Source organism: Vanessa cardui, chromosome 17, assembly GCF_905220365.1.
Source record: "Vanessa cardui chromosome 17, ilVanCard2.1, whole genome shotgun sequence".
NCBI classification, from domain to species: Eukaryota; Metazoa; Arthropoda; class Insecta; order Lepidoptera; family Nymphalidae; genus Vanessa; species Vanessa cardui.
Genome location: NC_061139.1, coordinates 2,397,937 through 2,415,875, shown reverse-complemented (window position 1 = coordinate 2,415,875; position 17,939 = coordinate 2,397,937). Strand labels below are relative to the sequence as shown.

General features: G+C 33.1%; 1 protein-coding gene across 1 annotated transcript; it reads right to left on the bottom strand.

Annotated features, from left to right (window-relative positions):
* Window positions 1–5,878: 5,878 nt before the first annotated feature.
* LOC124536766 (glutathione S-transferase 2-like) lies at window positions 5,879–15,898 on the bottom strand. Its single transcript, XM_047113355.1, has 5 exons — window positions 15,791–15,898; window positions 13,977–14,113; window positions 7,651–7,818; window positions 6,773–6,915; window positions 5,879–6,422 (listed from the first exon to the last, which is right to left on the bottom strand). The coding sequence occupies exons 2-5, from the start codon at window positions 14,107–14,109 to the stop codon at window positions 6,252–6,254; spliced, it is 615 nt and encodes a 204-aa protein (XP_046969311.1). The 5' UTR covers window positions 14,110–14,113; window positions 15,791–15,898; the 3' UTR covers window positions 5,879–6,251.
* Between the last annotated feature and the right edge of the window lie 2,041 nt (window positions 15,899–17,939).

Sequence of the window (17,939 nt, the reverse complement as noted above, 5' to 3'; positions counted from 1 at the left end):
TAGCGTCCCCAGCTTTACACGGGTGCAATACTGATACTGATATAACAGATAATGTCTTACAACGTTCAGTTTTTTTGTCATTAGATAATACAAACCGTCCGTCAAATATGTCCCTGAGTTTTAAATATGTAATATCTGCGATTTTCAATCTTCGAAAGGCACAGACACACACATACACACACACACACACACAGAGAGAGAGAGAGAGAGAGAGAGAAAGAGAGAGAGACAGGGAGAGACACACAAGCATGCATAGAGAGAGAGAAAGACAGAGAGTTTGCTTCTCTTTTGTTTTGTTTTTTTTTTACAGTTGACCTTCGATTATCCGACAAATGGTTTACCGAATTTGTCAGCTTAAAGAGCACTGCCTAAGACCCCCTATAGTCCGATTTTCTTTTACAACATAGTACTTGGTAATACGACAAAATACATTTGTAAATGATAAGAATCTATATATAATTATACTTTATGGCCTGAAGTATAAAGAAGCGATAGCTATGACGTTTATTCAAATTCAAACTAAGCAATCAGAACCAAATCAAAAAACGCGCCGAGCACAATAGCGGTGGTGCATACGAGTTGCTTCTGCTTAATCAAAATTACATTAACGCAATGCATGCATTATCTACATTAGCAAAGATTGACAAAAGATATTCCATAACAATGGATATAGAGAAGGATATCTTGGAGTTTATTCAACCACATACTTCAATACATTGAAACCTACAGGTAGGTAGGAGGCATTCAATCGGCATCTAAGTTTTACGCCATCGATCCACAATGGGATCTAAAACGGACGTTTGAGACTGTTATTGATCAGAATAGAGTCGTTTGCCCAATGAATAACTGATAATTAGATAGTAACAATTGAACAAAAATGTCAATACGTTGTCAAAGCCGCACTATTCTATAATGACAGTAACAGTTCTAAAAGTTGACGATAACGAACGATAATAAAACAAATAAAAATCTCGCTACTTACTCGATTTATTATCTGTGATGATAAAGCAATAACGTAACGGTGCGCCGGAATGACACACTGATTCAGTGACAACTAAAATCAAATAACACTTGACTGTTTATTTGTACACAGATTATACAGATATATTTTCGTTTATTGAGTACTCAAGAACCTATCGGTGTATACATGCGTTCATGGGTGTGGGTAAAGCGAGGTCATGAAATATTTTAAGTATAAAATCCGTTTTCTGCTTGTATCTTTTTGGATTTTGAAATGGTCTTTGTATTTATATTATTCCAAGGAAGGTTGGAAACGACGTCCTTTTACGCGGATTACAATAAAATTAACTAACTTACGATGACGACCTTGATGAACTGAATGAACGAATGAATATGTTACTCACATAAATCAATAAAAATACATTTTGCCCCTCCAACGACCGTGTCTGTTCTTCTCTTACTTTCTGTCTGAGACAGAGAGACTGTCTCTTTTTTTTATACCATTTGGAAAAAATGCCATTTAAACATTATTATCTTGTTGTTTTTATCCTAGCGGAATTTTAACAAACAATTTTATTTCTTGTCATTTAATTATCCTCAAATATTTTTCATTTATCTTTGTGTATGTGTCATTGTCATATTTTTTTTTATGTGGGTCATTTAATACGTAATGCGAAAAGCGATAGCGACTTCATTTTTACCGGGTGTCCTAATCTACATTAATTCGTATGTTTTGGAAATGTACAAATTGAATGTTCTCTTTGTATTTATAAATTTATCACTGTCGTTAATTCTACTGACAATTTGTTACTATATCGTAATCGAATCGACGCGTTATCATTGCCGTTCAGTGATATTTAAATATTCTAACACATCGATCCAGTTGCTATTTGAACGAATTTGGGTCGTTTGTATTAATTATATGCTACAGTCAGACTGTTGTAACTTCGTCAGTTTTCAAATTAAATTCTCTATCAAGTCTTAAACATTTAGTACCTTTTAAAACTAAATCATTAACCTGACAACTGAATATAAAATTAAGCTTTCATAGTATGATAACTTGGTTCAAAATAGTGTAACATCTTTGGAGTACGTTTAGTTATTTTTTTCATGAAATCTATTTAATGGTGAAATTAGTCATTACAAATTTAAATTAGATATGATATCTTGTACTGGATTGTCAAAATATGTCTGTCAGTGTCATATATTCTCAATTGGTAAAGCAGATTATCACTTATACTGAACGCACGAAAATAGATTAAGGTAACGAACCTTTTCTTACCCTGTACTGTATGTACAATTGAACTGGGTTTTTTTTGAAAAGTGTAATCAAAGTTGAATCGAAATTGAATCAGGGACGTATCATAATCGTTATAAATTAGTAGAATTGACCCCGGAGCGTAACTGCGATTGGTCTATGTTTATTTCCATACCAGGTACTCGTTTTGTCAATGTTGCTTTCACCGTTTTCACGAGTCTTCCTCACTTTAGAGTACATAACTTTATATTCTTTCCTTTCGTTTATTTTTCTTTTTTCAGTCCAAGGAAGTTCGAAATTAGGGACACATCACACGCTACCGATTCGATTTGAAAAAAATCGATTTTATTTAATAACGAAAAAATAACTAATAACTTTGTAATAACTTTCAATCGATTACATTTAATACTTACATAATTTTTTTTCGTTTATTATTGTTTTATATGTACGGTATGTGACTTCCTAAGTACATACGTACGTAAGAACGCCATTTTGAGTCAAAATTTCAACGCGTGCATAGTCTTTTAAGGAATACAAAAACACATAATAAATAAATGAATGAACAGAGTTATTATTCTTTATTTCTTGAAAGTAATCAAACTTGGAGCCATAGAAACTATTTTGATTTCTTTTTTTTATTTTATTTACAGAAACAATTTTAACACATTCTTGTGCTATATTAAGTCATATTATTTTTATTATATGATCGATATATATTATTTCAAGAGCAGTGTATATAGTCTATGGTAGTTTGTTATGCACAAATCACACCACCCGTCCTAGGTCAGTAAATTAAACTCCGCAATTACTTTCACAGTTTTAATATATTATAAGACTTTATGGTCGTGTCCTCACTCCTCGTTGAGCGCTCCAACCAGAGTGGCTGTCGTTATCCAGCCGTTCTCAACTATCATCAAGTCGTCGCTGTGATTGGTGAACGCTTTTGATTGGCTATTGCAAATTTAGTCAAATTAACATCCAATAATCGAAATATTAATTGATCGGATAAAAATGCTTACAAGAAAAACGTTTTATATATTCTGAGAAATACATACTTAACTATTTGAACAAGTATATCTCTCAAAACCTTACATTATTGTTCACATATTTTTCCTTCTTATTTTTTTTTTTGTAAGATTTTTCTTATATTTATTTAGTACTTTGTCGAAATGCTTATGTATATTATATCACAACATTATAATTTCAATTAAAATATAATAATTATGTTGATATATATATTTATATGGGTTGGCGGACAAGCATACATAGGCCACCTGATGATAAGGGGTCACCCATACACAATGACGCTGTAAGAAATATTAACTATTCCTGACATCGTCAATGTGCCACCAATCTTGGGAACTAAGATGTTATGTCCCTTGTGCCTGTAGTTACACTAGCTCAATCACCCTTCAAACCGGAACACAACAATACTCAGTACTGTGATTTGGCGGTGGAATGACTGATGAGTGGGTGGTACCTATCCAGACGGGCTTGCACAAAGCCCTACCATCAAGTGAATATGGATATTATTATTACAAATAAAATTACGAAGTAACACCTCCCTGTATACATCGAATAAAAAAAAACATAATAACAAACAATGCATTCGTTCAGACGTCCTTGAACAAAATCACACGCTTGGACACATTTTAAATTTAAAGCCAGACAAATAAATTATGATTATATATTTGATACGCTGTACCTATTTGACGTTCAATAATGATTACATACTAGCGAAACCTGTGGCTTTACCCGCGCGATATTTATAAAACATTACCTATATCAAACCATAACCATCTTTTAAATCCCTTAAGGGGTAAATTAAGTAACGAAACTCAAACTAATTCAAATGATATCAAATATCATTAACATCAAAATATACTACATTCAAGTAGGCTTTTACAAGCAATTTTGGATTGTCATTTAACAACTATATGCAGAGAAGGTAGAGAGATAAATTAAAACCATAGTTTAATGACCAACATCGGTGGCTGTTCCCATAGTCTTCAAATCAAATCAAAATAAACTTTATTATAATAATATAACATTTGCACATAATTCCAGGCAGCAAGCAGCTTTTAATTTGTGCTCATTGCCAAGTCACTATAATTATAAAATAAAGAAAACTATTGATACAATTACTAAATGTTGATTTATAACTACATAATAATTTGAATCGGGCTTGGCTTCTATGACATATCAAAACTTTTTACGATGGAAGACTGCAGCGAGAGGCTAGGCATTTTTTACATTTAATGTTTTTGGTGGCATAAGAAGTTACCATTCGCAGTTTCACCCTATTTACATTTAGGCTATTAACATGTCAAGAGTCAATTTTATGTATAATAATACAAAATCAAAACTTTATTCGAGAAGGCTTTTACGAGCACTTTTGAATTGTCATTTAACAATTAAGTGAAGCTACCACCGGTTCGGAAAGTAGATTCTACCGAGAAGAACCGGCAAGAAACTCAGTAGTTACTCTTTTTTAACATTTTTTATTTAACGTTTAAACATCTACATCGGTCTCGCGGATAAAGAGTAAAGAGACAACAGGCAGAGTTACTTTTGAATTGCGTAAGATAACTTATATGTAACCTTTTCAACTCGCGATTTCAACACTGTTTACAAACAAAATTTGACGACCTCTGTGGTCGAGTGGTGAGTACACCGGTTTTCATGGGTACGCCACTCCGAGGTCCCGGGTTCTATTCCTGACCGAGTCGATGTAGATTATAATTGGTATTCTATTTTGTCTTGGGTCTGGGTGTCTGTGGTACCGTCGTTACTTCTGATTTTCCATAAAACTAGTGATTTAGCTACTTACATTGGGATCAGAGTAATGTTTGTGATGTTGTCTCATATTTATTTATTATAAAAAATTAATATTCAATTCCATACCCAAAAAATACTTTGTTTTTAAAATAGTACAATGCACTAATATTAATGATAGAATAAAGGTATGTCCTTTTAGTGGCATTTACAAACGACCTTGAGTCAATCTTAGACGTGGCGTGGTACGTTTAAAAACTGCTTGTCATGATATTAAATATGGATGCGTCACAATTTGATGTCGGTATTCCGGAAGTGTCGTGTTACTAGAAAAAAGAGACACATTTTTAACATATAACGATGATATTGAAATTTGACAAATATATTTATTATTACACTCTTGTCCGTTGAATGAAGATCGATTGTCACCTTTCAACAATTGATTTATTTAGGGGAGAACCGAAACACATCAAAACAGTCTTCCATTTTACTGTTATGGGAAAGTCTAACCGAGGTAAGGAAAACTTCTAAGAAGCCAGAGGAATAATTCCACTAACAAATTGTCAATTTCTTGCAATCGAATTCAAACATATTCGTCGGCAATGAGTCCTTTTCCTATTCTACTAGAACGATCCTTTTGGCTCAAAGTTGGATCGGAATAAAATCGAGACGAGTTGCAACCGTTATAAGTTAGTAGAATTGTCCCCCAGTTCTTATCATACGTGGAATTAGTCGCACAAGCATACGTTGTTAGATACAATGGCACTTGTAGGATGTTGTGTCTTGAACTGTCTCAGGAACATTGATCCCATTCTTGGGAAAGACTGAATGAATAATGGATGAAAAGACGGCTGTGTTTAATTTTTTAAATAATACAAGAACAACTAAGGCAAAAGTTTTAATTTCGCAACAGATTAAAAATATTTAAAAAAAAATACATTGATTTGTAATCTTGGTTCCAGACATTTTTAATAAGCTTTTGTAGAACTTTACTTGCGTTTTATCGAAGCTTAAAATGAGTTGAACCACTTCTATTCAATAGATTGAGTTTAGCTATAAATTATTGGCACCGCTTACAATAAAATTCATGGCAATTACGCAGTTCGCGTAATTTGATATATAATTAATTGGATAACAATTATTTCTTACTTTTTCTTTCTCACACATTTCATACAATCAATAACTGAGCGTCTGATCAAACCTAAACACAAATCATACCAAATCAAACCAAATTAGAGCACTAGTAGTACAATACATTTTAAAATTCAGCCTTTGGGCATTTCTCGCTGTAGATCCTCACTTTCTCATCAGAGTACACTGCATCAATGACTTGCTTAAAACTTGGGTATTGTTTTTCCAAATCAGGCATTCGAAGCATCATCTTCAAGTAATCGAAACTACCGGCGAAAACGAAATCACCCCACGTTAGCTGAAATAAGAAAAATTCAATTATTATAAAGCATTACTTGCATGTTTTTGTCGTTTCGTCCACTAAAGAAAACATTGAAAACTACAAATCATTTTTAAGTTCTATATAATATAATATATGAAATTTGGTAGCAAAGATGAATCATTGGTCAAACATCAATCTTAGCCGATGATTGATAGATCACACCCGAACATGAAATATCACGTTTGTGTACTTTATCACGTGCTCGGTAAACATCATAAGGAAATCTTTAAGAAGAGTAAGGTGGTGGAATAAGATCTAAAAGTCCTCCTCCGGCTTTAAGAAAGCATTAGGTCACTTGCAGTTTTTAAAATTAATCATGTATTGACCTTTCCTGCCGCAATATGACCCTTGTTCTGTTTGATGATCTCGTCGAGTTTTTTGAGCATAGCCGGGTATTTGTTCTTGAGATTATTCTCATACTTCGTAGCCTTTACTTTTACATCACTTTCGTAGTGGACTTCGGCTGCCTCTGATAATAAAAAGAAACATCTTTAAACTTAGTCCTATAATACTTATTTATAGGTATTTAGTGTTTTCTATTTGTAAGATCTTTTTGGATAGATAGTCGCTTATTGAAAAAATCACTGAATAACTTCCGGTAACGACTCGGGAGATTCGCCAAGCTTGAAGAGTAGTTACGTTAACCCAAAACATGAAGACAACAGATGATAATAATCTGTCAGCAGAATGTAAGTGCGTCATTCCATGCTTTGGGATCGTTTGTCTAGGGCAACGATTTTTCAAAAAGAATTAATTAAACATTTGAAAATCAAAATACAGAATATACTGTTTAAAAAGTCTTGCATCCCGTAAATTAATTTGGGTACTAAATATTTAACGCTAGTGAAACCAGCAATAGAAAGTATACATATATAAAAATGGAAGTAGAATGACCACTAATTAAAAGTGGCACAGACCTCCAACACTCCTTTTTTATATTGCATTATTAGGTAGTCCGACTAATGGACCACCTGATGGTAAGAGAACACCAAACAGCAATGGCGAGTATTGCCTTTAACGACAGAATATGTGATTTAGAATATTTGGTTATACAAACCCTTTAGTACCAAGCAAAAGGTTTTTTAGCACAAAATATTTAAATTATCAATCTGAATAGGTTTAAAAATAACGCATCTCAGTCAGACAATTAGATATCGCAATTTGCCGGATGGGCACTATCACGAATATATGAATTCAGTGTTACCATCTCGTATGTCAGTCAGGAACTCGATATTCTGGTCGATTTCAAAACTTTCCTCTAAGTTGTCTCCCGCGAGCCCGTTCTTCTGACCGAGGTATCGGGCAATGGCTGTACTCTGCGCATACTTCTTTCCATCAATTTCAAGTACAGGCATTTGTCCAAACGGCATCACTGAAAAAATACAAAAAAAATCCATTTGTACCTCTTGTCCATTTGGGATGACATACATATAGCTGACAATTTTTACACTTTTGGATATATACTGTTATGTCGTTCAAATTAGTATATACAGATAAAAAGAGATGGTTATCAAGAGTAATCGAGAGTACACATTATAATGGAGAAAAGGAAAAATGTTTGCAAAGAAAAGATAAAAATAGCAAAGCGAAGATGAGCCCAAAATACACGCGTAAACGAATGTTAGATTAAAAAATGATATATTGTAAATAATTTAAACTATTTATTCGAACTAGAAAGGATTTTGAATAAAATTCAAATTTAGAATTATTAGACGAATAAATGTGTGTCGAGAAGATTTAATAGAAATGATTAATTGTTAATAATTATGGTGCAACAATGATTATAAAGAGGTTACATCACATTAACTTACTCTTGTTTAACATAACGAATAGTTTAATAAGAGTAAATTAAATCATTAAGGGAAACAAAGCCGTTGAAGTAAAATATTGTATTCATAATCATCATCATTCACAATGATCTTGACCCTCAACATAATTATATATGTAATATATATATGCATTTAGATAATCATAACCGCTTGTAATTGTGGATAATTATAAGATAGTATGTCGTTGCACTTCAACGTTGAATTGCAATCCTGACTCAGCGTATATCGTAATGTAAACAGTTATTATTGAATCTTTAAACTTCCTTAATAGAAAACTAATGAAATGTAAAAGCATATTGTTCGTATAAGCGTGGAGTTAATACCTTTTGACTTCCAAGCAGGATATGTTAATTTAAATAATTGTATTAACTAACACGACTTTGTATTTTTTAAATGTTGAAAAAGAGTAATGACTAAGTTCTTGCCGGTTCTTCTCAGTAGAACCTACTATCCGAACCGGTGGTAGCTTCACTTAATTGTATAATGACGATTCAAAAGTGCTTGTAATAGCCTAGTTAAATAAAATTTATTTTGATTTTGTATTATTATACATAAAATTGACTCTTAATATTTTAATAGACTAAATGTAAATAGGGTGAAACTGCGAATGGTAACTTCTTATTCTGCCAAATATACCAGTAAAGCCTACTTTGAAGCATGCTTTGCTGATGATACCTCCTTAGTTTTTAAAATTAATAGAAAACAGGTACAGTACGACGACGTAAACAATGCTATAGCTGATATAGTACATTGGTTTAGCGTAAACAATCTTAGGCTTAATAATAATAAAACAAAAATTGTGAAATTTAGTACACCAAATGTACATAATGTAAAAGCCGATGTACTCATTAACGGGGAATCTATGGATCCAATTGATTCTGCTGAGTTTCTTGGCCTTACTGTTGATGCCAAGTTGCAATGGGGCCCCCATATTAACGGATTGGCGAGTAGACTGAGTTCTGCGGCATTCGCGGTCAAAAAAATTAGATTATGTACCGATGTTGATACGGCTCGCTTAGTATATTTCAGTTACTTTCACAGTATAATGTCATACGGTATTATGCTGTGGGGCAACGCAGCCGCTATCCATACTATATTTGTGCTACAGAAGAGGGCTATTCGCGCAATCTATAACCTAGGAGCTAAAGAATCGTTAAGGAATAAATTTAGAGAAATCAAGATATTAACTGTTGCTTCTCAATATATATTCTGCAATGTTATGTATGTACGAAAAAATATTAATGATTTCATGAGAAAATGTGATACTCATAGCATTGGTACAAGGAACAAACACAAACTTGTTACTCCTGTTACTCGACTACATAGAGTCAGTAACTCCTTTGTGGGGCAATGTATACGGTTTTACAACAGGATCCCAGAAAGCGTTCAAAATGCCTCTGTTGCCAAATTTAAGAAAACTATTAAGGAACGCTTGTGTGCAAAAGGTTACTATACAATTAATGAGTTTATGATCGATAGCACACCTTGGGAATGAAACGATCGCCTCCTGGCTATTTCATCTCATATTAAATTGTTTAAATAATATATGAGACAAATAAAAAATAAAAAAAAACCGCTGAGTTTCTTTCGCCGGTTCTTCTCAGGTCAGGGTATTTTCTTTTCCGAACCGGTGGTAGTGTTTCAATTGACCATCAATAAGAAAGTGTAATACTTCTATATTGAATAAAGTTATTTGAGTTTGAGTTTGAGTTTGCTACATCTTCTAGTATAGTCAAAGTCCAAAAATCTTTATTCAATATAGAAGTGTTGAAAGAAAGAAATGTTTATTAGGACACATTACAAAATAAACACACATAATAAAAGAATAAGAAGTATAAAAAATTAAAACAAAAAAAAAGAAAAGCAACAAAAATAAAAACATAATAACCAACTATAACTACTCACTTACTACAATACTATTAATACAAAACAACACAGATAAAGGTGTCCTAAAGGGTACCATTCAGCTTCCAAGTTGGGTTCCAAGAACCCAAAGCTGATTTTCAATGGTACCCTGTGATATCATTTATTGATTGTCAAAAATCTACCACCGGTTCGGAATTTAACACCTCGGACCTGAGAAGAACCGGCGAAAGAATTACAGCGGGATGTATTCTTTTTTTGCCTATATCATCGGTTCGGTCACTTTTGTTCAGTTTTACAAAAAAATACGTCATTTCATTTTTAATATGGTCAGATTTGCCATCAAGTATCCTCACGACAAAAATTCTCGCATTTGATGATAATTCCCGGTACACAATCGGCTTAGAAGTTTTACCCACGCTCTATAAGAATACTTTGACGAATCTATACATATAATAAAATTGGAGTGTCTCTTTGTAATAATAAAATAGCTATATTTTACTCAATGCATATGTATACACGGTACATATAACAAAATAACATTTTTTACAATTTTTGTTTATCTGTCTGTCTGTCTATTTGCTCCGGCTAAACTTTGGTACGGCTGAACCGATTTTGACAGGACTTTCACTAGCAGATAACTGATATAATAAGGAATAACTTAGGTTACAGAAATATTTATTTTTTGTTAAATTCGAACGCGTTCAAGATCGAGGGCACAGCTAGTTAGTAAATAAAATCTCCGATCGTAGGCTGTAATGCAACAAAGCATATCCATTTGGCCTTCGTACACTATTGTTGGCGATCATTACGTGGCGAATCATTCTATTACGTGAACTATTTGCAACACTCTTAATGTATTGTACGATGATATTCTAGCTATCAAGCACATGCGCAATTCCCAGCGCACTCTTCATTATTTTTCTCCCAATGGGTAACAGTCGTGGTCTGGATTAACTTTATTTCTTTCTTGATTATAATATTGAACTCCTTAATATTTGGCCTAACCTGAGATTTTAAGCCAGAACTAAGAAAGAAAGAATGAATGAAAGAACACTTTTATTTGGGACCGTACAAAAATTATAAAAATATATATAAGTTACTTGAAAAATTAGAAATAAATGAAAAGAAAAAAAACAACTAAAATTACTATTAACATTTACACGAAAAATCATTAAAAAAAATGAATTGATACAAAAAAAGGGTTAAAAGAAACAAAAAAAAATACTATTAGTCTACTAACTATTAGTCTTTATCTATGTACGTTACGTTATATATGTATTATTAAGTATATCAATAACGTATAATTAAAACATATTTAAAGCATTTTTTTTTATTTCATAATTAAATATTCACAGAGCTGTATTTATTTTTTTTATTTTTACGAAACATAAAAATTTAATTGTTGAGAATAATGATGACTATGAATATTAGTTCGCCTCTTATCTCGCAACGTGTTTACGAACGATATTATGTTGAATCATAGTTCGATTGCCTATGTGCCCGATCACAATGATTTGCAATTTATACCGACAACATTTTGGCATGTCAAGGCCAGTGACCAACATGTACAGTCTTCTTTTTTGGATTCCATATTCGGGATATTATAAAAATTAAATTTTTGTGAACTAATTTTCCACGCCCGAATTCATATCGTTATATTATCATAGTTCGGATGTAGTTAGGTGCTATAAAAGCTTAGCAACCCATAATCTCTTCACTAGTGGCTCCACGAAGTTGTACACAACGGCCACACCCCAGCAACCACACATTCTGTGTGGACTAAAACTAGCGAAGGGGCTGTGTTTACATAAATATAAATAGGTATAAATAAATATGAGACAACATCACATACATTACTCTGATCCCAATGTAAGTAGCTAAAGCACTTAGGTTGTGGAAAATCAGAAGTAACGAAGGTGCCACAAACACCCAGACCCAACACAACATAGAAAACTAATGATAATCTACATTGACTCGGCCGGGAATCGAATTCGGGACCTCGGAGTGGCGTACCCATGAAAACCGGTGTACATACCACTCGACCATGGAAGCCTGCATCAGTTTGGGAGGCGAACAATGTCCTCGGGTTCCATTTGTCAGAATGGCGATGCGATGGCCCTGTTGAGGGTGCTAACCAGGGTACATGGCAATGACTTTATTTAGGCTTAGACTCATAGACTTTATAAATGGCTATTTATTTAGCAAAATTCGCGACGTAGCTTAGCTGTTTGGCAGATAGAATACGTTGGCCGAAATATGTAATAATGTATACTCGTATACTTCATAATATCTGAATGTGAAAAAATAATATTTTGTTCACCCAGGAAGGTTTCGAATGAAGTCATTGACATACATAATATACAGTTGTTTACAAATATATTATGTGTAACATTCTACGCTCCCTGAGTGTAAGATAAAATAGTATGAAAATAACGTCATAACGCCGCTGGCAACAACAATATGATAAGATTAAAAAACATTAAAGAAACAACAATCTAGGTATTAGATAAAACGATTTATCACTGATGGTTATTCCCCCAGGTGGTGACAGAGATATTATTTCTTTTTATTTATAGATTAATGAGGTACCCAGTGGTTAGAACGCGTCCATCTTAACCGACGATTGCGGGTTCAAACCCAGGCAAGCACCGCTGATTCATGTGCTTAATTTGTCTTTATAATTCATCTCGTGCTCAGCGGTGAAGGAAAACATCGCGAGGAAACCTGCATGTGACAAATTTCATAGAAATTCTTCCACATGTTTATTCCACCAACCCGCATTGGAACAGCGTGGTGGAATATGTTTCAAACCTTCTCCTCAAAAAGAGATGAGGCCTTTAGCCCAGCACTGGGAATTTACAGGTTGTTGTTGTTGTTGTTGACATAAGTGCATAAATAACGGCTAATAATTTACTTTTTGTGTTGCTAAACCCGGCAGCCGCACCGACTGGCGCCGTCGTGACATTTCATTAGGCCTCGTTTAAACCACAATCCCGCATTGAATAGTAAACCAGAGATCACATTGCAATATATCCATAGCTGTCTTAATGAATTAGATTGTGCTCATTATGTTAATGTAATCCGTAAATTGAGTTAAGATGGCTCAGTGGTTAAAATGTGTGGAACTTAACGGATTATTACTTGTTCAAACCCGGGTAAGCACCACTGAAATTGCATGTACTTATTACGTTTATAATTCATTTCGTGCTCAGCGGTAAAGGAAAATATCGTAAGGAAACCTGCATGTAATAAATTTTAAACCCGCTTTGATGCATATGCTCCAAATCAAAGCCTTAGCCCAGCAGTGGGGAATTCAAAGGGTGTTGCTGCTAACCAGTAAGCACCAGAAAATTATCTTATCTAAACAGCGATTATACAGTAAGTAATGGTAGGATGTAAAGCTTATCGGATACATATTGTTACAACCTGCCTCGTCAATAAAAGCGAAACTCATGTCCTAGTTGAGGATTAAACCCATCGAATATAAAATTAGAATATTTTCGAACGAGTTAAAAAAACATAAATCACTAAAAATATAAAATTTGCCGTCACACTGAATGCCGATGATGAATGTATTTAATATGCACAAAATAATGGCATAACAGCAGTTCCATCCTAACTGAAAACCAAGCGATTTTTATTCATACACCCAATAAATATATACCTAAGCGTCCGTTCCAGGGCCCGTACAGTTGCCGCACGCTCATTAACAATTACAAATAAGTAGTATATAAAAAAAACAATTCACGTAGACAGACTTAATATGTACATGTGTGCGTGGCACACATATAAATCTTGAATAATCATACAATATAAAAATAGCCCAGACACTCACGAGGTTTGAAGGATCCCCAATCCGCATAGTTAATTCGGTGATCTTCGAATTCTTGTCCACTATACGCAAGAAGTAAGCGGATGGCCTCCCCAAGAGCTTTGGCGGGGAAATAGTATAGCACTGTTTTTGGCATTTTACTGAAACATAGAAGTATGATTAAATTAATGACGCCATTTTATATACTTCATAATATATAAGAGGGACAGTTCGATCGTACTTTAAAGAAAAACATGTATTTAATATTAATCAGTTATATAAGCCCCGTTATTTATTACAAATTGTTGCCATATTTTAGGTAAAAATAGTAATGACTCACCAGCCATTTTTTCTATTAACAAAAAAAATTACCTGCTAAATTACGTTATTTACAACAGGATCCCAGAAAGCGTTCAAAATGCCTCTGTTGCCAAATTAAAAAAAAAAAATATTAAGGAACGCTTGTATGCAAAATTATACGAATGAAACGATCGCCTCCTGGCTATTTGATTTCATTTAAATTGTTTATACATGAGAAAAAAAAAACCCGCTGAGTTTCTTTCGCCGGTTCTTCTCAGAGTATTTTTTTCCCGAACCGGTGATACTGTTTCAATTGACTATCAATAAGAAAGTGTAATACTTCTATATTGAATAAAGCAATTTGAGTTTGAGTAAATTTCTATACTTTCCCTCCAACCTAATAAATACAACTACTGTTCATAAATTAATGATATATACAAAATAAAAATAATTTCAAACAGCTTTGTGAAATAATAACACTTTCAATGAAAATTATAATATGTTATCTAATATGAATAATAAATTGAAAAACGTCACAGATACGAGGATCATAAAGAATTGGCCAAACTCATTACCAACCTTATCATAAAATATATCAATAAAAAGTACTAAATGTCACAATATGATGGATTTGATCGACTGAATTATTACTTAAATGGTGTACGCTCTTTAGCGTAGCCAATTCAAAATCAGTACACGTAATAGTAGTGAAATTCGTTTATTTTTATTATTTTTTCCATTTACATAACAATTTCTACCACTCGCTGTCTTATGTGAAATAACCACTTCAATTGTATCTACGAAATACTGATCTCATAATCTATTTAACTAAGGTTAAATCAGGAATGAAATTCGATCTAATTTCAAAAAAAGTAAAATATAGGTTAATTCTCGCAATCTTTCGAGGATACGATAATTTACCTATTAATAGCCAAAAACCAAGATGTTTTAAATGAATATTTGTTATGACGGCAACTTCTGTAATACTTTTGCGTCATGTGATAATATTTAATCAATCTTTGCTTAAATAAGGATAATATTATTTTTGGAAAAAAGTGCCTGTAAATGTATTATGCAATAAAAATAAGTAAGTATTATGTTTTGTTAGACTCTTATGTGAAATATTTATACAAAAGAAAGAACTGCTATAAAATAATTCAAATAACCATTTTTAATCTTACTATTCAATGACAAAAAATAGAATCAATGCTCAGTGTACCATGCACTGAAATAAAAGAAAATCTACGTAAAGCAATACCATTTTTTTTATTAAATACTAATAAAGAGAATAAAAAAATGAGATCAAACATGGATATACAAAATGCTAAAAATAGACACTACAAATTATAAGCAATTGGAATGGTGGCAAGAATGCTAGTATTTCCTCATTCAATCTCAATTCCGATAGCCTGGGCAAAGAATAAACCAGCTTTAAAGTCACCACCACCAGTGGAGCCAATAAGGAGGTTACTTATTTTAACGTTATCACCAGACTCTTAAAAATATAAACAGCATAATTTGTAGTTGAAAAAAATTACCTTCTTAATTTAGGATCCAATTTATCAACACAAATTAATAAAAAGGGAAGGATTCTATATAAACGCTAAGCCGTTACTAAAAGATAAATAGTACCCAGTAACTTTATCGTAATAAAAATCTAATTTTTATCTGCACTGACAAATTTCAGTTTCACGCAAGCGAACGCTTTACGTCAATTGTCAAAAATGTCTAAAACATTGATAATATTCTTTATCACGATTGTGTTCCTGTTTTATTAAATGCTAATTACACTGTATACTAATGATACCCAGTCTCGCAGCACAGACATAGATCCAAGTTATACATAACCTTCTGCTGTGCTGTCAAATATTATAAATAATAAATAAATAAAATAAAATTAGCCTTTATTGCTGTAAACCCACAAAACATAACTTTACTATAACTTAATCTAATTATATCTAAACATTTATTATGCGTAATTATTCTAAGCTAACAGCGTTCGGGCGATTATTTTCAGCAACAGCTTAGACCTACATCAACGACATGGGCCTCCTCCAAAGATTTCGACTTTTCTCTGTCCCTTGCAACTCTGATCCATTCCTTACCAGCCACCTTCTTCAGATCATCTTCCCATCTTTTTGTTTTTGCTTATATTATAAATATTTGGACTCGAACGCAAATGAGATTTAATTCCTAAAATAATCAAATTCAGTGAAATTTAGTAGGCATAGACAACTCTACTGTCTAGTCTATATTCCTAACAATAACAAATTAGTATTATGATAATGAAAGGTCGAATCCTTTCGGCCAGTTACGCAAAAAATCTGATTTTGACAGCAATTAACAACAGCCTGTAAATATTCCACTCTTGGTGTAAGGCCTTCTCTCCCTTTCGAAGAGAAGGTTTAGAACATATTTCACCACGCTATTGATTCGTGGTATACACATGTGGCAGAATTTTTATGAAATTTGACACACAGCTGATAACGAGATGATACCATGAATTAACTCCGGCAGGCTCCTTATTGATGAAATTGAAATCTTTTTTATAGTTATAAGCGTCGATTTAATACTTGAGACGATTCACAAAATTTAAAATAAACACAAATTAAGCACATGAATGTTCAGTGGTGCTTGCCTGGGTTTGAGCCCGCAATCATCGGTTAAGATGCACGCGTTCTAACCACTGGGCCCTTTCGGCTATTGCTTTCGCTCAGTAGGTTTGATCGAATGACAGCAATCGATTTCATGAAAACTTCCTGAACAAAATTTTGTTTATTAACTCAGTACGTTGGCACTTGGTGCTAATCAAGTCTTAAAATAAAGTGATTTCTCTTATCTTATCTTAAAGTACCGTAGGAAGCAATCGCAAGTAATCGATTGTATCAAATAATTTATTTTCAAACTCTTATGATATTAAATATAGTAGGTTTCGACAATATATGTTATAGGTTATATTTGTAATAAATTATACTATATGTATTTAAAGACTAGCGCGAGAGAAGTAATTGTGGAAAAATTAGACGTAGGACTCGTAACCAGGCATGCCTCACGTTATTGCATTATCTTATAAACTAGCTAATAGACTAATTAGGAATTTGTATTTATGTACACTACAAATTTATAAGATTTAAACGTACATACTTCGGATTCTTATTTTATTTCTACTAAATCATCATAACATAGTATAAAACAAAGTCACTTATTGCTGCCTCTACTTATGTATGCTTAGATCTTTGAAATTACCCAACGCATTTTGATGCGATTTTTTTTAGAAGATAGAATGAATAGAGCAGAGATGTTTGTGTATAATTGATGGACAATATAGTAAAGAAACACTGCTAATTTTATAAGTTACTAATGTGATGTCGTAAATCAACAAATTCTGTAGTATATTTAGTATCAGTATTGTAGCCGTGCGAAACAAGGGCGGGTAGCTAGTTGTTTTATAAAAGTACTATATGCCCATCTTGACTTAGTACTAATACAAAGATACCCAAACCCCTTTTCCCTATTAAGATGAAATTTGTGAACGGTTATGCCGCGAAAAGAGTATTTATGCAAAATTTGAGGTCAAACAGATCTATATTTTTGGTTGAAGGCTAATACTTTAAAAGACGACCTCCGTGGTCGAGTTGTGTGTACACCGGTTTTTATGAGTACGCCACTCCGAGGTCCCGGGTTCGA